This window comes from Schistocerca serialis, chromosome 5, assembly GCF_023864345.2.
Source record: "Schistocerca serialis cubense isolate TAMUIC-IGC-003099 chromosome 5, iqSchSeri2.2, whole genome shotgun sequence".
In the NCBI taxonomy this organism is placed as follows: domain Eukaryota; kingdom Metazoa; phylum Arthropoda; class Insecta; order Orthoptera; family Acrididae; genus Schistocerca; species Schistocerca serialis.
Genome location: NC_064642.1, coordinates 472,092,466 through 472,118,919, shown reverse-complemented (window position 1 = coordinate 472,118,919; position 26,454 = coordinate 472,092,466). Strand labels below are relative to the sequence as shown.

At 43.4% G+C, this 26,454-nt stretch overlaps 1 protein-coding gene across 1 annotated transcript in view; it reads right to left on the bottom strand.

Annotated features, from left to right (window-relative positions):
* The window catches only part of LOC126481191 (segmentation protein cap'n'collar), a 384,641-nt gene extending 360,542 nt beyond the window's left edge, over positions 1–24,099 (bottom strand). Inside the window, exon 1 of the mRNA XM_050104781.1 lies at positions 24,020–24,099. Coding sequence (XP_049960738.1) covers positions 24,020–24,028 — 9 coding nt within the window. The 5' untranslated portion in view covers positions 24,029–24,099. The remainder of the gene's footprint in view (positions 1–24,019) is intronic.
* Positions 24,100–26,454: the final 2,355 nt, after the last annotated feature.

Below are 26,454 nucleotides of genomic sequence, written 5' to 3'. Positions count from 1 at the left end.
CAGTGATTTTCAACTCTATATCTGTTACCAGCTTTTGCACGGGTCCGAATTTATCTTATTTAGTTTCATCACACCTACGCAAGATTAAGACAGTGGCACCAAAGTTGTTAACGAGTCTTTTCTAAATCTGCCCAACAGGGATTCCCGAGAACAGTCACCTTTTGCAAATACTCCCGTTAAAGTTCCCCGAACATTTCTGTTACCCTATATTTGAGCTATATGGACCTGTTACTATCCTAGCAACACGACTGTTAATTTTTTCGATGTCTGCTGTCACGACCGTTTCTAAAGACTCCAATGCTGGGGCAGTACTGTAGAATTGGTCGCACTAGCATCTCGTATGCTCTTTCCTTCGCACATGCACTGCATTTTCCTAGGACCTTTCCAGCTAATCTGAGTCTTCCACTTTTCATACTGATTTTACGTCTTCGTCCCATTTAAAATCGCTTCCTAGTATTACCTGTAAATATTTAAACGATATGTCGTGCTCCAGATGTTCGCCACTTAACTAGTTACTGTATATTACCGGATTCTTTCTCTTTGTAACAAGCATTATTTTGCACTTACGCAGGTTAGCCAGAACATTATGACCACCGACCTACTATCAGTATAAACCGGTCCAGGCGATAGCAGCGTCACTTAGCGAAGAATGAGTGCTAGTCAGATTACACGCACGGTGGATGTAGGATCAATGAGCGTGCTGTCCATAGGGAAGGCTCACGATCTATCTAAGTTTGACCGAGGGCAGATTGTGATGGCTCGGAACCTTGGCACGAACTGCACGACTTTTCGGGTGTTTGAGGAGTGCTGTGATGAGCGTCTCCAACACGTGGCGAAACCAAGGTTAAACCACGTCCAGACATCGTGGGGTGGGCTGCCACAATTCATTACAGATGTCGGACGTCGTAGGCTGCGCGGACTGGTAAAACAGGACAGGCGGTGAACTGTGGCGAAACTAACATCAGACTTTGCTGGGCAGGGTACAAGTATGTCTGAAGACACGGTGCACCGAACACTCCTAGTGATGGGCCTCCGCAGCTGACGACCCATAAAAAGACCAATGTTAACACCACAACATGGGTAACTACGACTGAAATGGGCACGTGACCATTGGCAGTGGACGTTAACGCAGTGGCAGAGCGTTGCATGGTCTGCAGAATCCCGATACCTTTTTCATCGTGCCGATGAGAGCGCGAATCCATCGTCTTCCAGGGGAACAGCTCCTTGACGCCCGTACTGCGGGCGCCTTCATTATGCTCTGGCGAACAGTCACCTGGGCATCCACGGGTTCAGTGGAGCTCGTGCAAGGTACCATGACGGCAAACGAAAATCGTACACTGGTTGCAGACCACGTATATCTCCTCAAGACGATCACGTTTCCTGACAGCAGTGGCATTTTTCAACAAGATAATGCGCCATCTCGCAAGACCAGGAGTGTGATGGAGTGGTTCTAAGAAGGCAGTGGCGAGTTCCAATTGATGTACTGACCCCCGGCTCGTCAGATCTGAACCAGATCGAACACGTCCGGGATTTGATTGAACGTGGCGTCCGAACTCATCGCCCACCCTCCCCGGAATTTACTGAGAGGTGGCTTGTGTGTGCAGATGTGGTGCCAACTCCCCCAAGCGACCTACCAAGACCTCATTGTTTCCATGCCATGACGCGTTGCCGCTGTTACCTGTGCCATATGTAAACATACTGGCTATTAGGTAGCGGTCATAAAGTTCTGGCTGATAAGTAAATTCGCATTTCAAGAGGGTGCCGCTCTTAACACCAAGTGGAAATTTTGTTCACATCTTTTCGCAAACTTATGACTTGAGAATGGGCATACGGTTTACAGTAGCAACAAGGACCACGATTTTCAGGAATGTGGACAAATCTCTGCCTAAGAGGCTAGACTGATATCAGAATTCCTCTCTCCCCCAATCCTAGTCTTACCTGCTCCGTACTAGTCTGTTCAAAGCTCTGGAACCGCAGCGCTCTCCGTTCTGTTAAGTACTCACGCTTCTCATGTAAGGATTAAAGGCACGTCCAACTTCCAGGCGATTATCATCTATTCGCCGACAAACGGTATGAGAAATACCCGGAAATTTGATGTCAGTTATGTTGGTAGGGTCCGCTGTCGTTCTGTATTCCATTTCCTAAACAGTATAGTATTTTCTATATGAGGACTCAGTCTCAAGGTACGGTTACAATAGGATACATGTATCGCAACTTGTATGAACGTCGTATCAACATACAAAAGTTCACCCAACTTGTATCCGGACCTTCCCATGTTTACACGTCGCGTATACATCTGTATATAATTTTTCAACATAATACTCGACAACCGCAGAAGTTAAGCATGCGCAGTACCATCCTTGATTGTTTAAAAATGCCTATTTGGTCCTGAGAGCTCTGTAAGTCCGTTGTTGAATTCGTTGCGTTTTGTGGGTTTTCCTTTTTTCTTCCAAAAGGGCAAGTGCACCAGCACATGTGGCGCGTCCTACAAGTCACAATACATCTCCCGGAGACGCGCATACATGTCGCGGCATACTGTGCCGATACAAATCCCAGCTGTAAGAATAGCTTTACATGTACTCTTTCCATTGTGCCTATCATAATGGTGTGCCGTACGCCCTCGCCTGTCTGGATATATTCCATCCAAATGGATCTTCTTCGTCTTCTTCTTCCTCCTCAATGTTCTACTTTTCGCTCTACGTGGAGTTTCTCGATTTATAATGCCGTTTAGCCAGGATGTGTTCAGCACATTAGCATTTATATCATGCAAACTGCCTCGATACAGCTTTATTTTCAAGTCTCTCCCACAGTCCTTGTTTTCCTCACATGTGTCTTCGATGCTTGCGTTGTGTTGTTATAGGCAAGGACCTTGCCGCATGGAAAGTCTACATTACGGATACTGAATCTGCTTCTCACGCTGAATACAATGTGACTTACCTCTGGCAGTACTTTATGTACCCACCTCCGTACCGAGATCATTAACACAAGCTCGTGCGGCGACGTTCGACTCTGTGGTAATCAGTTCGAATCCTGGTGGTATAAGAAAGTTTCCACCCTAGTATTTATTTGGCAAATGGAGGAGTGGTTAAGGCGTACAATTCTCTATCATCACTCATTACGTCATGTGTTAAATTCCAAACCTCACTGCAGTGTTTCGTGTAATGAGAGAATGTGATACCGTTGATGGTGATCCGTCCGTCCTGGTAGATTATGTGCCGGGACCACCTTTCACCGTCTCTCTTCTCTCCATCCACAACAACACAAACACAATAAAAAATGTTCAAGTGTGTGTGAATTCCTAAGGGACCAAACTGCTGAGGTCACACAACTTAAACTAACTTATGCTAAGAACAACACACAGACACCCATGCCCGAGGGAGGACTCGAACCTCCAGCGGGAGCGGCCGCGCAATCCGTGACATAGCGCCTCAAACAGCGCGGCCACTCCGCGCAGCCCAAACACAACACTACACCGTACAAACACTTGTGAGTCGTCCACATGACACAGATACGCATTAGACAGTTCATGAAAGGTTGGAGAAAGTTAAGCATACGACAGTGATTCGGATCCCCCGCCCAGCCAGAGTATCGCTGTCGAGGAAAGTTCAGAAATACTCGACCTTGATACCACGACCGCAGCTTGCTTGCTCCTGCGGATGGCGCCACCGCAGGCATGTCACGTGGGCCCGTTCACTGATGCGAGAGTACCAGTACATATCGCAGACCCCATTTGTCCGGCATTTCTCGCTATTGTCTGATGTCTTCGATACGCGGCACTGATAGTAGATTGGTTGACCTTGCCTGTGTTAACGTTTTTCGATTTGGGTTACTCCCTGGACTGTCTACGCACACTTATGACAACTTTCGCTACACTGTGGACTTCATGAACTCCGCCGTATTCGACCACAGGAACGTCACTGCCTGTGCGACTGATAATCAGCTGTGTTAGCCGAATGGGATAGAAAAGAAAGGCAACAGCAAACCACCTCCAGAAGGACATTGCCGAAGATGGCAATGCAGTTTTCTCGCATCTGCTCTCGACGCTCATTTCTTGAATACGGGACTTCATGGGTGCATATCAAAGATATCTGGTCAAACAGTATTAGACTGCAGGCAACTCCTCGATACAACGAGTAAGATACTTAACACGTTAAACCAAATTCAAGTGGGTCATCGCCTGTAATATTCAAACAGCTGATGACTAGTATACTGCAATAGTATCAAAGGCCTAAGATATAGAGTGAGGTGACACTGTGCTTAAGACTCAACTCGTACTTTGGAGGAGGAGGGTTCAAATGTTCGACTGTTCACCAACCCGGCGTTTTGTAACCACAGTGCTTCACTAGACATGCACCTATATGAGGTGGTATGTCTCTGCCTTCCTCCGAAGGCGGGACTGACAGACTCAGCTAATAACGAGGAACCTAGAGTTTAACGTGGACTCAAAACCGTTTTTCACATCAGCAAGTCATTGGCAGGAACGAAAGGAGCGACATGACAAACAATTACCCCAGGGCCACTGCGAATTTAAAACCTCGGCCTTTGTATTTGTAGCTTGAAACTTAGCCGCCAAGCTACTTAACTGTGATTTTCTATTATTCACTAATAAACTGAAGTGGATATGTGAATGTTTCCTTCTACTACATAGCTACGTATTCCTCCGGACGCTGTTGATGTCCAACTAAGCTAGTGGCATCTCTAGTCGAGTGTTGACTGGACGTTGAATTTTAACCCACGTTCTTTCCTTGAAGTACAATAAAAGTAAATACTTGCTTCTGGAAGAAAAGTTACAGGCGTTCACTTGAACCAGATACCCGAGAGGTGGATCACTGCTATGTCGGTAAAGCGGCATTCAAGTTTTGAAAAAGGAAAGAAAACGGTTATGGTCCATTGTTTATTGTACATACCATGCTTTGTTTATTGATCTGCAGCGAGTACTGAAGTATAAGAAACATTCGTCATGTTACAAGCGGGCAATCGCCTATGGTGTTATCAGAACAGCTCCGTACCAGCCGTGTTTACCTTTATTAAAGATAGCTTTTATCACTGATTTGCTATAAGCCGATCGTATTCGCCCTACCATAGTCCAAGGTTCTTACACTGGAATTTTCCTGACATTCAATACTCTCACCGGAGCATGAAACGTTTTTACATGATGATTAATTCACTGCAAGAACCGCGGTAAACTGAGGCGACTTCTTCATAATATGGGCTTTCTAAGGGTACATTAAATCAGTTAAGTCCAATCTTGTAATTATTCCTTCAGGATAACCACAAGCGACTGCTTTCCCGTTCGTGAACAAAGTCAGCTCCACGACTGTAAGGATCTCGCTGTAAACGAGCGTTCAACCCTAACAACAGGAGAGCTACGAGCGAACCACTGCCGTCATTATAGTAAACACCTCTATTAGAGGAATGAGAGAGATTTGTAGCATCACCGCTAATACGTGGTAAATGCAGACGCGGGTGGGACAGTTGTTACTAGGATGGAATGTGGGCTCCCGCTGTAAATAAAAATACTGCACGTGTGCTTGTCAGATCTGACACTGTCGCACAATGACTGCCAAGAGCTATGGGAAAACATTCCATTTAACAGCACAGTGGGAGTGAAATGGCTTTCATACCATTGGTAATACAGCAGTTGTAGCTAAAACGAGAAAAATAGTGCAGATAACTGTCGACAGTCCCATATGAAGCAGTAACTGGTGAGCTTCACTGTTTTCCGTGCTAATTAAAAACAGGCCTTTTCTAAAAACCACATCTCCGCATATAGCTTATATCTATACTGAAAACAATTGCAATCTCTGGGAAAGACCTAAATTCTTAGATTTATCGCTCAAACCATGAACACTAAAATCAATCAGAGCAGAAAAGAGGATAGAAGTGGCATAGTGGTAAGACTTGGTGTCAAGTCTTCGAAGTAAACATTCGACACAAGATTCACGGAATCCAGGTGTTGATGGTTCCGGCTATGCAAGTATCGATGTGATATTCCCTGTAAATGGAGTGCTTAGGGGCCTGAAGATGGTAATGAGATGGCGAACCTAATCGTGTAAATAAAATGACAGCTTCTGAAAACATACGAATGTTTGGTAATTTATCTTTGGTAAAAAAAGTTACAATTAAGACAGTGAAGGCTATCACCATACTGTGTCGAATGCCACTCTACAATAACCACCTCCATAATTTACATCTACGGTGAAACTAGTAAACCGTAATAGCCCATCTTTGAGGAACCTCATTGCATCTTCAAGCAAAGCAAATATACACTGTTCAGTCACATTAATGTGACCACCTGCCAGAGACCTGAATAACCAAGTTTTACACCGCGGACAGCTGCGAGACGTGCACGAAGAGAGTCAATGAGGTTCTGGAAGATACCGACAGGGATGTGGAGCAATGACGATTCCAGTGCCTAGGCCAGTTGCACAAGGTTTCTCGGTTGAAGATCCAAGGCGTGAACAGCCCAGTCGAGGCGGTACTACAAATCCTCGATTGGGTTTAAATCCGGGAAATTTGGCGGTCAGAGGAGTACTGTAAACTCATCCTGGTGCTATTCGAACCACGCACATACACTGCGAACTGTGTGACAGATTGCATTGTCTTGATGAAAGATACCATCCTGCTGAGGAGAAACAAACGGCATGTAGGGGCGGGCATTGTCCCTAAGGATATATGGCTACTTGTGTTGACCCACTGTACCTTCCAGAATGATGAGATCACCCAGGGAATGCAACGAAAACATTCCCCAGACCATAACGCTCATTTCTCCAGCCTGGACCCTTCCGACGATTGTCGCAGGGTGTTTGCTTTCATACGATTCAGGCCGTACATGCCAACGTCCATCTGTCTGATGCAGCATAAAACGTCATTCGTTTGAAAAAATTACTTGTCGCCACCCAGTGGACGTCCAGTTGCAGTAACTGACGTGCTAATTCCAGCCTTCGTCGCTGACGACGAGCAGTCAGCGTGGTTGCATGAACCGGGCGCCTGTTGTAGAGGCCCATTCGCAGCAATGTTCGCTGATCGCTCGTTGAGGAGACAATGTTGGTAGTTCCTTGGTTCATCTGGACAGGCTGTTGCCCAACAGTCGATGTACATCAACCACGGGGCCACGCGAACAGTTTACAAATTTACATGTTTCGGGAATGCTTCCACCCTTGACCCGAAAGCCTATGACCATGCCATTTTGGACGTCAGATAAGATACATAGTATCCGCATTACGACAACGACTGCACTGTTTTCCGCGTCCCCCCCCCCCCCCCCCCCCCACCTACACGCTTTATATACCCCCCACTGCTAGTGCTACCACCTGCCGTCTGTGAGCGGTTATCGCATGTTGAAGTCGAACAAAGGGAGTAGTTACATTATTGTGACTGGTTCGTTTAATATGGTGGTTTTAATGTACTGTTAATGGGAAGATATTATTATCCAAGCATATATGGCGAATATAACATGATACCAGTAAACATACGAGCGACCTGGCTTGTTTTGTTTATTATTTCAAATAGCCGGAAAGATTCACATTTGTAAAAGCAAGGAACAAAAAGAAGAAACATTAGTGCCACTGCCGTTAAAATGACGTCATTAGACAGGAACTCTATCTGGGATTGGACGAGTGTGTGGAAAGAAATAAAACGCATTCTCTCTCTCTCTCTCTCTCTCTCTCTCTCTCTGTGTGTGTGTGTGTGTGTGTGTGTGTGTGTGTGTGTGTGTGTGTCTTTCTGTAACTTAGGCTGTTCTCGATTTCTTCCCACCTTGTGCTCTACTTTTCATTTCGATGTAACAACATACTTAAAATCCTGATCGGTGGGGGTTAAGCATGTAGGTAGGTCACTTTTTTTTTACGATTTCCTTGAACAACTCGAAAACCGCAGTGTCCGGCAAAAAGTATTCTAGTACAAAATTAAAGCACGCAAAAATTCCTACAAAATGGTGGTTTTAATTTTTTTCTTTAGGACTACTAGTTTGCACGATTCAAGGGATAGAAGCAACTCAAACTGAAAACAGTGTTTTAATGGTAAACAATTAATGTTTGTTGTTAAGTGGGCTAAGAACAAATATTAAATGTGTGTACCAAATCTAACTGCAGAAGAGGCGTAGTGAGAAATAAATTGAGACTGACAAAAAGAGGACGGCCTGAGGGCGAAGGAATTTCTGCATCAGTAGAGGAGATATTCAGTTACGCAGGGGAAATGATGACTGCCAATTCACCTTAGACGAGCTGTTGGAGCTAGGTTCGGGTTACAGTACCTCTTGCAAAGATAGCCAAGAACAAAATGAGAGATAATTAAGTGGACCGCAAAGTTTTCAGCACAACTTGCACCAGAAAAACTGTTGTGTTCTTAGTTCAAGTGGAAACTTTTTGAATTACGTTTACCATCATCAAACTGCAGAGACAAACAAGCATAAGGGAGAGAATCAAAAAAGCATCTGCCACGGTAATCTTTGAAGATAATGAGTCAATGATTATGACAATTCTGTTTTCCCACATTGTGACAAATTCTCCATTTTTACAATTCTGCAATGGAGGTGAGGAAATGTTATTCCTCGTACTCTGTGTCGTCATGGACTGCATTCCAGAGAAAAAAAGGGCAAAACAGAAAATTGAAAAGAAGCTGATATCTATATTCCATTCGCCCTCGATCATCCGAAAGTTCTGTGGTACGTGTTGGCACACTCTTCATTCATATGAAGTTCGGATCAAAATATTTGATTAATCTATTTGATATTCAGTGGAACTTACGAGAAACTCAACAACTAGAGCTATCGGCCGTCTACCGCAATGAAGAGCCTGCTCCAAGTATAACATTGTTTCAATACGTATTCAACAACATCGATTTCATTGTCTCCACAATCTTTGGGTGCAATACTTTCCACACCACGGGGAGTATCAAGTGCATTACACCAGCCTCAGCTCTCCCACCATCTGAAGATGTTTAGAGGCTTCAACAACAGGTCACCTAGGTGTTATGAAACTTTATATATCTGAACATGGGCACGCAGTGCATTATGGCAGATTAGTGTTCTAGACGTGAACGTGATAAGTCTTACTTCGTGTCAGGCATACTGTGGATGCAAGGCAAGTGGCTCCACTCAGTGCAGCCCACTTTATAAGTGCCAGCTGTTCCTGTAATGTAGAAAGTTATGCAGTCTACCAGTAACACGATTAAAGCCTCACTTACCAACTATCACTGTCCCATCAACATCAAATAGGTCATTCACATCGCACGTACAATAAAATTCAATAACTGCAAACAAGTACACGCTTAATGAACAGAATATATAGATGAGCACAGTGAAATTATTTAAGTTATTTTGTCTGCTCACATGAAAAATGGGAAAGGAAATGCCGGAGTTGTACAGTCTGTCTGTAAACTGAACAGCAAGCAGCCCTAATGGTGTGGAAAGTCGTCTTTCCCGGAAGAATGCTACAACTACTGTGCAGGATGAGTAAGAATCAATTCCCCCTTTAGCAGTGTAGAGCAGTACGCGGTGATTTATGTAGATTCTGCCCTTGTGAGGTTTTTACATTAGTATTATTAGTAACTCATATCTGTATTCCATAAAGCGTTAATACATTTTTTGGAAAATTAAAACTCCTGGGCGTGTCTATGCACTGCGTCGCCCCTGATTTACACCGAGGTGATAAAAGTCATGGGATAGCGATATGCACATATACAGCTGGCGGTATTATTGCGTACAAAAGTTTACAAATAGGCAGTGAATTAATGGAACTGTTATTTGTCCTCAGGTGATTCAGGTGAAAAGGTTTCCGACGTTATTATGGCTGCATGACGGGAATTGAAAGGATTTGAACGCGGAATGGTAGCTGGAGCTAGATGCATGAGACATTCCATTTAGGAAATCGTTGGAGAATTCAATATTCCGAGATCCACAATCTCAAGAGTGTGCTGAGAATACCAAATTTCAGACGTTACCTCTCACCACGGACAACGTAGTGGTGATGACCTTCACTTAACGACCGAGAGCAGCGGCGTTTGCGTAGAGATGCCAGTGCTAAAAGACAAGCAACACCGCGTGAAATAAGCGCAGAAATCAATGTGGGGCGTACAACGAACGTATCCTGTGCCAAAACACTGGGCCACAATTGTTTGCAATTGGCTTGAAGAACATTCTGGACAGTTCGAATGATTTGGCCACCTAGATCGCCTGACATTAACCCTATCGAACATTTATGGGACATAATCGAGAGGTCAGTTCGTGCGCAAAATCCTGCACCAGCAACAGTTTCGCAGTTATGGACAGCTATAGAGTCAGCATGGCTCAATATTTCTGCAGAGGACATCCAGCGACTTTCCAGTCCATGCCACATCGCGTTGTTGCATTACGCCGGGCAGAAGGAGGTCCGACACGTTATTAGAAGTCTCCCACGACTTTTGTCACCTCACTTCAGCGCATAAGGCACCCTGCAAAGTGTTAGTGTAAATTCTGTGAAACACCCTGTACCTGTTAATTGTGACGTAGTGGGGTAGAGTAATCGTGGGCTCGCCTGAGGGGAGAAGTGCATGACCACATTTCGGCAACCTGTCCTCACGCTTTTACCTCCACCTTTCTCCCCCCCCCCCCCCAACTCCTACCCGTCATACAACTTATCCTTTAATACGACTCTACTGCACAGTACACATATTTAATACTTGTTCTAAACCCAATTCATTTTACGATAAACATTAACTTTACTCCAGTAAACTACTTTTCAATAATTCGCGTTTGTCAGTCCTCTGAATCGCACAAACTATAAGTCCTAGAGAACAATAAATAGGGCCGCTTTTGTACGAAATTTCAAGTATTTTAATTTTATACTGGGATACGCTTGCGCTGGAAGCCGTGGTTGTCGAGTTAGTCAAGGAAAATATAAAAAAGTTATCTTCAAACGCAACCCTTCCCCACGCTCACCATCCACCGGTCACGATTTTAAGCATGTCGTTCATGGCACTCCATCCTATCTGCGACTACAAGAATTATTTCCCTTATTTTTCTTTCCCTGACTTGGCTAGTACCAGATGTCCCTTCCTTTGGTAAGATTATTTGAAGTCGTCTTCCCTCGCGTAATTTTTTGTCTTCATTTCGCCCCTTACCTGTGCCCAAAACTTTTAAAATTCATCAATAGGATTACATTCCAAATGGTTCAAGTTTCTCCTCCAGATTTTCACAGGGTCTATGTTTCGAAGTTCAGATGCCAGGCAATGTATACAACCAGCAGCGATATAAACAGTAAGGAAGTGTCTGCAGAGTGAAACAATTGATTTCTTGTACAAAAAATACGGTCAAAGGCAGTCAGTCATCTACTCGAATAGAGTATTGATTTATAACAGTAGAAATTTTCTTAACCCAAGTGGATATTTGAATGCTCGGTATTTTACTGCTTCAATAAACAAGCAACAACAAAAATTAAATTCTACTATTTTCGTTAATTGCCATTCTCAAAACAAACCAGTAAAAAAAGCGTGCAAATACGCAAAGCAATGGATAGACATATAGGTTTGTGCATGCGCAGGTGAGGGTAAGCAGCGAACGGGGAAAATGCACATTCGTTTGCGCAACAATATTTAATATCCTGATATATTTGTAAACAGAAAAATCGAACATTCGAGTACTGGTTTCCCTCTGAAACCATTGGATATGCTTCTTCACTTGCATTGTGCCTTAAGAAAAAAAAAAGTAATTTTTTTTAAAAAATAGTAGTAACCCACACGTTGGTTACCCTTCTCCGCACGTACCAGTTCTACTGCTGCTCTATGTATAGTTGCGAAATCTGTCTAATGATTTTTCACTTCTTATAACGTCTCTTTTCTAAATTGATTATCCTTCTATATCCAAAACGGGAGAGTCTTCTCCGAGATGTGCCGTTGTTATTGCTACCGTAGCAAGCTGAAATGTCATCAATACATAGGTTAGTTTGAACATCATAGTGCTTCAGTATCCACGACCCTTTGAAAGGCGGTGTGTATTTGCCTTCTGCCAACCTCTGAATTGACTTATGCGGGCATTTAGAGGGGGACTCACAGTTGAACGCGGACTCCAAACCACTGTGCAACATAACATTTATCAGATACATAAACCACTGCCAGAGGGAAAAGAAGCGACAATCGATACCAGAAGTGCAACTTGACACAGTTTCCCGGCGGGGTCAGGGATTTTCTCTTCCTCGTGATGACTGGGTGTTGTGTGCTGTCCTTACGTTAGTTAGGTTTAAGTAGTTATAAATTCTGGGGGACTGATGACCATAGATGTTAAGTCCCACTGAGGAACGTAGCACGTTATAACGTTTTAACATTATGGTAAATCAATGTAGATTTTATAAACAACTAACGCCGGCCGAAGTGGCCGTGCGGTTCTAGGCGCTACGCTCTGGAACCGCGTGACCGCTACGGTCGCAGGTTCGAATCCTGCCTCGGGCATGGATGTGTGTGATGTCCTTAGGTTAGTTGGGTTTAAGTAGTTCTAAGTTCTAGGGGACTGATGACCTCAGAAGTTATGTCCCATAGTGCTCAGAGCCATTTGAACAATTTGAACCATAAACAACTAACATTTAACAATGAGCAAGTGTGAAAACTAGTAAAACCTCTTCATTTGACTACCCACCGATGACGTAAATATTCCAAGAAAATTTCACAAAATCATTCCGTTATAACGACGTAAAATTGTAACTGATGGAAGGTACCAAGAATTTGACAGTCTATGTTATGCTAAAATGTGGTTTAGCCTGTTGTCGTCGTTATTGCTGTTGTTGTTGTTTTCAGTCCGAAACTGGTTTGATGGTGCAGGTCTCTCTATGCTACTCTATCCTGTGCAAGCCTCTTCATCTCCGAACAATTACTGCAGCTTATATCATATACAAGCTGCTTACTGTATTCATCTCTTTGTCTCCCTCTACAATTTTTACCACCACTCCACATTTCCCTCAAATAGTAAATTGGTGATCCCTTGATTTCACAGAATGTGTTATATCAACCGATCGCGTCTTCTAGTCAGATTGTGCCACAAGTTTCTTTTCTCCCCAATTCTATTTAGTACCCATCTAATCTTCAGCAAATTTCTGTAGCACCACATTTCAAAAGCTTCTGTTCTCTTCTCGTCTAATATTTTTGTTGTCTATGTTTCACTTCCTTACATGGCTACACTCCATAAAAATACCTTCAGAAAGGACTTCCTAACACCCAAGGCTATATTCGATGTTAACAAATTTTTCTTCTTCTGAAACGCTTTTCTTACCATTTTCGCTCTACATTTAACAGGCTTTTTACTTCGGCCATCATCAGTTATTTTGCTGCCCAAATAACAAATCTCATCTACTACTTGAAGTGACTCGTTTCCTAATCTAAATCGCTCAGCACCACCTGATCTAACTCGATAACATTCCATTATCCTCTTTCTGCTTTGGTTGATGTTCATCTTATATCCCCCTTTCAAGACGCTGTTCATTCTGTTCAACTGCTCTTCCTAGTCCTTTGCTATCTCTGACAGGATTAAAATATCATCTACAAACCTCGAAGTTTGTATTTCTTCTACTGGACTTTAATTCCTACTTCAAATTTTCCTTTGGTTTCCATTCCTCCTTGTCCGTTTTACAGAACTACTAACATCGGGAATAGGCTACAATCCTGCCGTTCCCTTCTCGTCCACTCCTCCCTTTCATGCCCCTTGACTCTTAAAACTGCCGTTTGGTTTCTGTACAACCCGTAAATAGCCTTTCGCTCCCTGTATTTCACCCCTGCTTCCTTCAAAATTTCAAAGAGAGTTTTCCAGTCAACATAGCCAAAACTGTTTACAAGTCTAAAACTGTTATGAACGTGCGTTTGGCTTTCCTTAGCCTATATTCTAACATAGGTCGTTGGGTCAATATTACTTCGCGTGTTCCTGCATTTCTCCGGAATCCAAAATGATTTTCCCCGATGTCACCTACCTTTTGATTTTTCTGTGAGGGATACGTGTTAGTATTTTGCAACTTACTGACTTATTAAACTGATAGTTCGGTAACATTCACATCTATCAGCAACTGCTTTCTTTGGAACTGGAAGTATTTCAGTCTATGGAATGTAAATTAAGAGATCCAGCTTCAGGAGACGAAAAGTCAGCCAGGCGCAAGACTACCGACAGAGCTCTGGCGTACTTAACTGAATTGAGTGGGCCTACATTTTAATGTCCGGAGAAGCGAACAAAGGCTTGCGAATGCGGATTAATTTCTCGTAGCCGGGCAGACCCCAATCTATAACCCACACCATCGAATAAGGTACCTAGTAAACGGACGGGATCGGTGCTTACGCAAATGCTTTCACGGAAACCATCTACCATAGCTAGTTACAAAGCAGAACGTCGGAGTTCCATGAAATTCTCGATGCGGTTCAGCGGAAAAGAAACCAACAAATAAAAACGAACCTCATAGCTCACACGTCAGTATAGGTTCCCTCACAGAAATGATCGACGTAACAAAAAAAAGAGTAAGACCAAGAAAATAAATGTATTACACTTCAGTGCTGTAATACCGCCTCATTAACGTTTCAACGAAGTTGCCGGAAGACTTCTCCAAAACTGTGACGTTATCGAACTCTCTCAACGAATATTCCAGTTAATCCATTGAAAAGGCTTTAACTGGTGAAAATTTTACTGAACATGACGTGGCAGTGCGGAATAGAAACAAAAGCTGACTATCTGGTAGTGAATAATGACACTATATTAGAAGCACACATCAATGGCGGAACAGATATGAGACAGGTAGAAAAATTTAAGTATGACAAAAGTGAACTGGCCAATACAGATGCAAAACACAGAATACAAAAAGGCAGAAAAGAAACACTAAGAAAAGAGTGGGTAGGTTAATGGTTGAATCTGTCCTACGCTAAAGATCAGCACTTTTAAATACTGACTGATAGCTGCGGGAATCGATTATTTACGAAGGAGCGCCAGAAATGAAGAACCGGGAAAAAGCTACTGAATGAAGTATGAGCTTCAATAAGGACGAATGAAACAGTGATAGATTGGTTTGAAAGAAAATAATGAAACTGGTGTGGACATATATTGAGGAAGCCAGATCACGAAGGCTAGAGAAATTTTTTTAATGGGAACAAACCTTAGCAGATCACGAGTTCATGGAAACAGTGTATCAACGAAATAATGGAGAATCGTGATGTACGCACGGAGGATGCCCTTACTAGAGAAGTAGCGAGGCTTGGCAGAAGGTAACAGAAATACACCAAAACGTTGTTAATAATTCATCATGTGATTATTACTCCTGTACAATAACAAAAAACACAATTTTACTCCATTAAATGATCAGACATCGATTGATAGAAAACATTAGACAATTTACAGAATCTTTGAGATTTTCATGGTCACTTGTGGACGAATTGCCTGTTGGCTTCCGTCTCGGGTCCTTCGGTCAATGTTTGTCTGACGGTCTTTGTGACTTTACTTTGGTGTGGAGCCACAGTCATGCAAAACTTTTTAAAAGATATAACCGCCTTTTCACTGTGCAACAGGTTTTTAAGTGTTACAATTATCGAAAATCATTGGACTTGGGTAGAACGGAAGTCACAGTATATGCACATACGTATTCTGACGGTGGCTTGTGCTCTACTCAAGTCTAATGATTTTTGATACTTGTTAACACTTGGAAAGGGCGTAAGGCAGAAATCTAGATTGCCGAATAAAACCTGCTGTACAGTCAAATGCGGTTACATCTTTCAAAAATATCTTTGTGACGTTTCGCCAGCATGAGTGGCAGGCATTGTCAAAGCTTCATCAGCAATAGACGGTAAAGCTTTGATAATGCCACGCAGTTGTGCAGGAGAAACGTCACAAAAATCGTCACACATACATCAGCCAACGAACCAAAGACAGATGCCAATCATCGATATGTCACACTATTTGTAACAACTGGTGACTCGATAAGTCACTTTTCGGCGAACACTGACTTGAGAGAGAGAGAGAGAGAGAGAGAGCGCTTCGTTTCTAGAAGCCCGAGATCGTTCCGATGGCGATAATACTTGTCTTACGCCTTTCGTAACGGAAAAAGTTAGATATTGTTGATGTAAACAACGTCTGTACCGCTGTGCTCAATAAACTAGAACTATTTTACTTCTGACTTCACAAATAGTACGTTATACCGAGGGTGTGATAGGTAAGTGGTTTATACGACTACAACCTAACTTTTTAGGGCTGTCGAAGTTACACGGTTGGATTATTAGCAATTTTGAAAAGGCGACGAACAAATATATTTTTTCCAATCAGAAAAGTAAAAAGTAACAAAACCTTACTATAGCACAATCCAGAACACGTGCTATTTTGTTAGGCCTATTGTAACCCATCTATTCCATAAAAAAAAATTACTGTCGACCAACAGCTCGTTTCGTCCAGAGAGCCAGCAATTCTGAGAGCCTGTTTATGAAGCTGCCGAGAAGTACGATAAGCCTGCTGTAACATCGACAAACAAATCTGTACCAAAAGCGTTCCATTACGCAACTGTTCTCCCGCCAGGCACACCTCTGCCATCTAGCGGTTCGAAGCTGTAGCGTGGTGCGCCAGTCGCTACGCAACTGCCATCTATGATATTCTCTCGTCACTAAATGCCGCCAGCCATTCCATTTGCGTCGTTCCGCGATACGATCATATAAGCTATCGCTGGCGACCCTTTCATATGAGTGACGGGTTGACAGACAAGGTCACCGATTCTTCAAACATCACAGAGCAAAATATCAATCATGTATCACAGATGCAGACGGAAATATACCGTTGTTTAGATACAATAATGGAAGTTTACTTATCGACCGCCTTGGCTCTCGCCGTCGATTATAAGGCTCTGTTATATTAGAAACTATAATTTTTTGATAATCAGTTATGTAGGCAGTTTGTTCATTATTACGTCCCACGACGATGAGGCGAAGTGGGAGATGGGTCCACCGCTAATCAAAGCAAAAAATGAGACTTGAGCTACAAATCACAATTTTCTGTGAGCGGTTTGCGGGGAAAAAATGCGATTTCATTTCAGTAGAACAGACGGAATAAAAATTTGCCTTATGAGCAGTTTTACACTTTCTATTTTCCCTACGCAGTGGTAGACTTGTTTCATTTTAGCTTCTTTTATCGAATGTCAACAGAAGTTGTTTTGAGAATTTCCAGCATGCTGGAGTAGTTAGGGTTATCTGTTTTAACTGTAAATGTTCACTGCACATTTTTGACCCTGTTGCGATGATTTGAAAATGGTTCTTGGCCCGAAACTAGTCATCGAGTGAATAAAAAATAAAAATTTACAACTCTGGATTGGTTTTTCGTCCTACAGAGGTTGTTTTGGTTTGGCTACACTTGTAAAATTAGAGAAACCGACAACTGGATATTGTCTATTTTCAATTTTTTTCTTGTTCTAGGCTGTAATCCCTGGTGTTCATCTGCGTACTTAATGGATTGTTAGAGCTTTGCAGTGAAGCTCATTGTCCCTTAAAGATAGGATGTTCAATGAAAGGTCTAACACACCATGGAATGAAAGTTTCTAATTTTTGCCATACATGTTTGGCATTGTTTATTGTAAAGCTTCTTCAGTTTTCTGAAATGTATTGGTAAATAGATCGGTATTAGCCCGTGGAATACTCAACTGTTTCCGTGTGTCCTCCCATTACACCATAGAGGCTATAACTTGTGACGGCAAAAGTTTGAAAAGTTTCAACCATTTACTGAAACTCTCTTTATATTAGGTTCTCCTTGCCGTCATATGTGTCATCACCCCATTAATAAGTACGTTGGCACAGTAGTTACCATACTGGGCGTGGATCCCGAGTTTACTCGTGTTTCGTGCGCCATTCTTTTCGGACAGATCTCGAGATAACTCGTGTTTTCCACACGCTGTCTGCAGATGCCGTCTGCTGTGATACATTTTAATTACCTCGTCATTTTAGGTGTTTACGCTAATGGTCAATATAACAAACTTTACTGCCTTCGTTTTTTGCTGTGTAGCTTTTTGATTGTATTTTGAAATTTTAAATGGTTACTACTTTCGTCTTGGAGTTCCTCCTGCTTTTAGAGATGGTCCTATTCAGAAAACTGAAGGAAATGAACGAATCTGAAAAAAACTTTGAAGGTTTCTGACGACAATCATTCAGATGTTCCTAGCGAGACTGGAGATCCGGATGAGTGTGTGAATGAATGGTTTTAAAATTCCGAGGACGATTCCAGTGACATCATTATAAGGCGGCAGTGTTTACAAGTGATTCCGACAGTAACGATGGAGGCGATTCTGTTCTTGTGAATGATTCGTTCTGTCTTGATGTTAAGACGCCTGGTTTGCCGTGATGCGCGGTGGTTTTCGGAAATCAGTGTAGGCGGATGATTTATTACGCAGGTCATGGTTGAGACTCTTACCACTCGCGCAAGGAACGCAGCTGGAGAGGCGTCCATTATGACCCACTTTTCATCGGCGAGATGGTCCAGAATCTTCCTCCGTCCGTCACACAATGGCCCCGATAAGAGCACAAGATCAAATACAAAATGAAGAAGATAAATTTGATTTACATGGAGTTACTTGACGAAGCAGTTCCATTAAATTCAGCAGTAATTACGAGACACAAAATTCTTGTGTCATACCTTTTCCATAAGATTACGGCTAGAAACGAAAAATGTTTCCATTGTTCTGTATGTATCTATGGCCTTGTGACCTATGAACTAAGATTAAAACAGGGCGATAAGGACAGTGTGGTAGGGAAGAAACTGGACCTTCCGATAAACAGCTGAGTACATACACCAGCCACAGAAAGAAAAACTGCTACGTCGTGCTTGAATGTTAATGTTTTATGAAATGCTTCAAGGCAGACTGCATAAAAAAATTAACTTTGAGGAAGAAGAATAGGACAAATGATATGTTGTCTCCGTTGGTCACTATGTCTTTCTTCACGCACAAATTTACATCACGGGGCCTCATTATTGCATACATAAGAAAATGAAGAAACAGGAATCAAAACGCAAGATATTTTAGCATTGTAAAAAACATAACAAGTGTGTCGTTCGTACCGGTAACTTGAATGAATCATTATGGGCTGATGTAGATCAATATCTGGTATGTTTTCTACACAGTAGTGGTATTTCAGGAATCCTTCCAATCCTTTTATTTATGGCATGCCTCCGATTCCATATTTACAAACAGAGCAATGTATCGAAGTGGTTTAGGCACTGAACACGCATCTGGAGACCAATGCGGAGCAGATTCCGTTCGGCCACCCATATTTTTACACTTTCTTTTTTTTTAATGTTATTGGTGAATTCCGGAGTGGTTTCTTTCAATAGGCTTATCCTGTGCATCGTCATCGACAGGACGTAAAATTTTGGTTTACCTTCCGTATGTACGTAGATTACGTGTTGACATGAATACCTCAATACCAAATGCATGAACTATTGCTACTCGCTGGACAGTCGAATGTCGTCTGTCAGCGAGAATGTTTCAGACGCTAAGCGCCCATTTGCCAATTACGACGCTTAGCGTGTATCATATAAAACGTCACAAAGACGTAGTTTTCAAATTAGATATGAACATCTCTCAAGAGGGCGACACATAAATATCACGATGAGGAAAACATTTCTCTGGTAAAAACCCTGAAATGCACCTTCATTGTAAATGAACGCAAACGCGTTATATTCGGAACGCAGGAAAGGGAAATAACTGAGGTATATCTAAAATCTATTGAACATCATTATAGCAATTTTTAATGTTAATATTGTCATATACTTTTCTTTAGTATTCCGTTTTCTTGTAGTATAAATTTCACACCTAAGTAAAATTTTACTGAGTCTTCTATGACCTCCATAAGTGGTATTAACAGTGTACTCTTTAGTCTTTATCTGCAGTCGATTTGCCAAGTTACTTACTCTGGGCATAGATTTCAACCCATCCTCCATGTCGTTTAAAGTCGACAAGGATAGATTCCACAGTGCAGACTAAAAGTCTCGTTACACGATCATGATAAAGTACTTCAAACTAATATAAGGATTCCCACATAACCACATTCAGGATCAGAACGAAGATAAAATTCAACAGGCGCGCTGGGAGGCAGAATGGGAAGTGACAGGAAGTAAGAACAAAGTTGCTAAGTAATCAGTAGCCACCTACGTGAACCAAGGCAACAAAATTCATACTTATACTGCGTAACTTCTTGGCACCTTGTGTCAAGTTGTGTAGAATATTATTAAAACATTTAGCAAGGACTGCAATCAGTAGTAGGAACCGCATGCAGCATCATTCAGCTCCCACATGACACCGAAATGTGTAATCTTATGAAAATAATTTATATAATAGTGTCAGCGAATGGATCAGATGTAAGCCCTGTCTTGTTCACTACGGCGAGCACTGAAGAAAAGTAATAGAATGTTAAGATGTTAAGCTCTCTTTACACCGAAGCGAACGTGCAACAGCGAACGAGAATTTTCTCTGGCGTAAACGCTAGGCGGGCGTGAACAAACTGTATGCGGACGTGTTCGGTTTGCACTCGCTCGTGTTCCTCTGGTTGTCGTTCTTTTAGCGAACCGTCATAAGTTCACGTACCTTCCGCTTCGGCGCTAGCAGAGCAGAAAGCTTTCGGCTGCAATCTTTCCATACTTCTGTACTCTGTAGCTGTTGACATGAGTTGCGTGAGCGATGGAGTTAGCCTAAGAGAATGTAATACTGCTGATACAAGAATGTAGATATCATATATGCTTCCGGTATCGAAGATATCCACAGCACGAACACAGAAGCAAAAGAAATATAATTCTCAGAAAATTGCTTAAGCACTCAAATCTCCTACTGGGGACGCGAGAAGGCGATACATTCATTAGATGCTTGCGTCAGAGGGGAATAAGAACAATCTTTGCAATTCTTTTTATTAAAAAGGAAAAGCACAGTAATTTTTCTTGTAAGTAAGTAAATGCAAATATGTATACTATGCTGACTAAAATTAAAGATACACGAATGACATCATTGCTAACGTTCATGCTATCTCAAATTAAATGGCTGATGTGTCATGGTTACGTTAGATATTTTTTATGTTAAATATAAATGTTTACTCAGGATCACAAATCTGTCCTCTAGCAAACCATGTGGCAGATCTTACCAAGTAGCCTGTATGACAGGTCGTATGTATATAGGGTGTTCAGAAATTGCCGTAACAGACTTGCAGGACTTGTCCAGGGGAGTGACAACATAATATTTGGAATAGGAATCCATGCCCGCAAAAGTCATCCAACGACGCTGCAGAGTGTCAAAGTTATAAGCGCCGACGCCTGTAAATGTATGTGCAAACAGGATGGTGCCGTGTTGATGTTACAAACATGATGGGGAAGGATAAATGTGTAAATCTGAAGTAAGGATCGCTGTGCCGGAAACGAACGAGTCGAAAGTTAAACGCCAAAACCGTTCTGATGCCTCTGACAGTGGAATCCATATACTGGTAGTGCTGGTGCTAAGCTTGTAAGGTAGGCAACTTCCAGCGGTGGTAACATGGACCAAAACAAGAAAAAATGCCTAGTAAACATGGCTCTAGAATGCATACCTTAAGAGCTATGAGCACTTGTTCACTAGAGGAGATGTATTTCACAGTATCGAAGATGAAGAAGTGACCACAGCTCTTCAGGTACGATTTTAGGACCCATGTTTACTGCACTTTTTTTCTTGGAAAGTTCGTTCCAGTCGTATCCCTGAATGTTGGCCATTCATTCTGGGATACTCTGAGCACTGTTGGTATCCCGTGTACCGATTACTAGCGAAAAAGAAGAAGAAGAAGAAACAATGACGCAATGTCCATAGATTATGTTCGTTACGTCGTGTTCTCTTCCCTTTCCTCTAGTGTAAAAGCTTTTCCCCATATACAAGAACCGCGCGAGGTGGCGCAGTGGTTAACACAGTGGACTCACATTTGGCAGGAAGACGGTTCAAATCCGCGTCCAGGCCGTCCTGATTTATGTTTTCCATGATTTCCCTAAATAGCTTCAGGCAAATTCCGGGATGGTTCCTCTGAAAGGACACGGCCGACTTCCTTCCCCGTCCTTCCCTAATCCGACGGGACTGATGACCTCACTGATTTCCCCCCCCCCCCCCCCCCCCCCCAAATCAACAAACCAACAAATACAAGCGAATGTTAGTGAACACTGAAAAATTGTCTGCGAATGCGCTCCGGTGTACAGAGGAGCTGAATCGCAAGCTACTGCTGCCGTCCATCGTATATGTTCATGAGTTACGAACGTAGCTAAAAATGTTAATTTTCTTAGGTTTCTTCTTGAGTAAATAAGAAGAAATTTGAACAAATTCAGTCCTTAAAAGTGTTAAACATAATATTTCTTTGAATATTCTTGTAGACCAACAAAGAAGCGAGGCTGCTGAAAGTCAATGAGCGTGTCGTGAACTGTGCATCGGTTACGATAAATCACAGAAATTTAAAGGCTGTAAATCTAACTAATTATTTAGGGATTACAAATTACGAATAATTTAGGTTGGAATAATCACATAGATCATTCTGCGGGTAAAGCAAACCAAAGACTACGATTTACAGACAGAACACGGAGAAAATGCAAAAATGCAATTTTTTTTACGTCCTCTTCTTGGACCGAGCGAGGTGGCACAGTGGTTAGCACACTGGACTCGCATTCGGGAGGACGACGGCTCAGACCGGCGTCCGGCCATCCAGATTTAGGTTTTCCCTAAATCGCCCCAGGCAAATGTCGGGATGGTTCCTTTGAAAGAGCACAGCCGATTTCCTTCCTCATCCTCGACAAAATCTGAGCTTGTACTCTGTGTCTGATGACCTCGATGTCGACGGGACGTTAAAGCCAACCTTCCTTCCTTTCTTCCTCTTCCAGGGCATTGCTCCGCGGTGTGGAATCCGCATCAGATAGTACTGACGGACGACATCGAAAAGGTTCAAACAAGGGCAGCTGGTTTTGAGCTATTACGAAAGATGGGAGAGACGCCACTGATGTGATACAGGAATGGGAGTGCCAGTCATTAAAACAAAGGCGTTTTTCGTTGGAACAGGATCTTCAGTTGAAATTTCAGTCACCAACTTTCTCCTCTGAACGTGAAAATATTTTGTTGGTGCCCGTCTACATTGGGTGGAATGATCATCATAATAAAATAAGAGAAATTACAGCTCGCAAGTGTCCGCTTTTCCCGGCTCTGTTCGAGGGTGGACCGGTAGAGAAATAGCTTGAAGGTGGTTCGAAAAATCCTCAGCCAGTCACTTAATTGTGATTGCAAAGTAATCATGTAGATGTAGATAAGTCGGCATTTGTCTTCCAAAACATTAAAAATTCTCCAAACCTCCATGAACAACCCCAACCCCTCTCTTCAAACTGTCGGATGGACGCTCTTGTGTTGTTCAAAATGATTCAAATAGCTCTGAGCTCTATGCGACTTAACTTCTGAGGTCATTAGTCGCCTAGAACTTAGAACTAATTAAACCTAACTAACCTAAGGACATCACACACATCCATGACCGAGGTAGGATTCGAACCTGCGACCGTATCAACTGCGCGGTTCCGGACTGAAGCGCCTAGAACCGCTCGGCCACAACGGCCGGCTCTTGAGTTGAAGTGATTAGACTAGATAGTTCAAGAAGTATAGGAACAAGGCTGGATTCCCGAAAATGTCCTCGGATTTTTCTGGACTGAAAATGTTCACTCAGCGTAGTGAAGCTCAACGGGAAGCTGTTTTAATTAATAAGAAGTGCATTGACAAGTCGGCGAAGTGGCGCAAACCGAAGATCTTTTATCAGGTTTTAAGTCATATTGATTATCAGCTAATCGATAGTGCGTGTATCTATGTGAAGTTCAGCGCTCTTCTGCTTGTCGGTACTGTCAGTCTCATGCCAAAACAGATCACTGAACGAATCGAGAGAGTATCTGACGTGAGTACAGGTGCGCGCAGCACCAGATGCAGCAGCCGCAGCGCGCACCTGGCGAATGGCGACCCGATGTTTGAAGGCCGCGCGTCTCCCCCCCCCCCCCCCCCACGAGCGGCTGGGCACGTGGAGCAGCCTGTGTACTCACCACGACCATGCTGGGGCGCGGCGCCGTGCGGCTACTGCGTGGCGGCTGGCGACGCTTCTCGTGTGCGACTGACGCGCCGCGGCGCGGCCGGCCGCGAGGCAGCCCCAGCCGTGACGCCCACGCTAGTCACGCGGCGACGCGCTCCCGACAAGTCAGCCGACAGCCCTACACATTGTTGCGCGTCGCTTTTTACACTGGCCCGTACCTGTGTGCTTACCGAGTGTCCGGGATCGTTAATCGCAGAAACCGCCCAATGTTTCGGCAGCACCGGTGTGCAAAACGTAACGACGAAAACAACTTTCGCATGATGTGTCACTGACAAGTCACATAGCTCAATGAAATTTGGACCATACGTAGAAGAACTACTACAGTATAGACAGTGGGAAACCAAAGCAACCGCGATTCATAGCGGTCCCCTCGACATTACGAAACCCTTGGACGTTACAAGAGGCGGGACATTGTTCTTACAAGGGAACCTCCCCATCGCACCCCCCTCAGATTTAGTTATAAGTTGGCACAGTGGATAGGCCTTGAAAAACTGATCACAGATCAATCGAGAAAACAGGAAGAAGTTATGTGGAACTATGAAAAACATAAGCAAAATATACAAACTGAGTAGTCCATGTGCAAGATAGGCAACATCAAGGATTGTGCGAGCTCAGGAACGCCGTGGTCCCGTGGTTAGCGTGAGCAGCTGCGGAACGAGAGGTCCTTGGTTCAAGTCTTCCCTCGAGCGAAAAGTGTAATTTTTTATTTTCAGACAATTATCAAAGTTCAGGCACTCACTCATAATCAACTTCGCTCTCCAAAATTCCAGGACATGTTCCTGTCATGTGACGCAGATGCCGTCACCAGTGTCGTATAGAATATATCAGACGTGTTTTCCTGTGGAGTAATCGGTTGACCTACGGGCTTGCGATCAAATGTTTACGGTTCCCATTGGAGAGGCACGTCCTTTCGTCTGCTAATTGCACAGTTTTGCGGTTCGGTCGCAAAACACAGACACTAAACTTATTACAGTGAACAGAGACGTCAATGAACGAACGGACAGATCATAACTTTGCGAAAACAAAGAAAGAAAACTATTCAGTCGAGGGAAGACTTGAACCAAGGGCCTCTCGCTCCGCAGCTACTCACGCTAACCACGGGACCACGGCGCTCCTGAGCTCGCACCATCCTTGATGTTGCCTATCTTGCACATGGACTACTCAGTTTGTATATTTTGCTTATTTTTTTCATAGTTCCACACAACTTCTTCCTGTTTTCTCGATTGATCTGTGTTCAGTTTTTCAAGACCTATCCACTGTGCCAACTTATAACTAAATCTGAGGGGGGGGGGGGGGTGCGATGGGGAGGTTCCCTTGTTAGTAGGGTGTGTGATCACCGCGGACGGCAATCCATGATCTTCAACGTTTCCCATGCTAGTCACAAGGTTGATAAAAGAGTAGTTCTTGTGGTAAGGCGTACCATTCCTTCACCAGCGTGGATGACAACTGCTGGTGCACGTGGACGTCCTGCAACAAGTCCCCCACCCCCACCCCCATAACGCATCCCACACCTCCTTGAAGGGAATGAAGTGGCAGGAACGAGCAGGCCAGTCCACTCGCCGAGTATCCGTTTGCTCCAACATAACTCCGCCTACGCAGATCGACGTGATCGCGCATCGTCATCCATAAAAATAAAGCACGGAAATATGCACATGGGGAAGGGGTACAATGTCATAAGAACGTTGACTGGTGAGTGTACCGTGTTCAAAGATTAGGAGTTTAGCACGTCTTTGCAACAATATTATGCTTTTCCAAACCATAACACCTCGACCACCAAATCGATCATTTTCCACAATACTGGACGTATCCACATGTGGCTTGAAGTGGAAACACGTAATAATACCACATTGTCGAACACGATCGTTTTGACAGCCCAGGTATTACGGTGTGGGGGAGGCATAATGTTGCCGGACATGATGGCCTCCAAATCTTTAAACACCGTGCACTCAACGGTCAACGTTACTGTCACACTATCAACGTTACTGTAGCACAGTACTCCTTCCCCACGTGCGTCTTTTCAGCAGTGCATTCGGCCGTAACTTCATGTCTATGGAAGACAATGCGCGACCGCATCGAACAGCGCAGGCGGAGGAGCTCTTGCAACGAGAAGACATTCCGTGAATGAGTTGGCCTGGGTGTTCCACCGACTTAAATCCTATCGAGCACGTGTGGGATGTGTTGGTGAGATGTAATTCAGGACGTTCACATGCACCCTTGATCATCCAGCAGTCGTCAGTCGTGCTGATGGAGCTATGGGACGCCCTATCACAAGAAGTGCTTACCAACCGCGTTGCCGGGTATTTCTGCCCGTGGTGATCACACACCGTACTAAGAACTATGTCCCGCATCGTGTAATGTCCAAGGGGACCATCATAAATCGCGGTGACT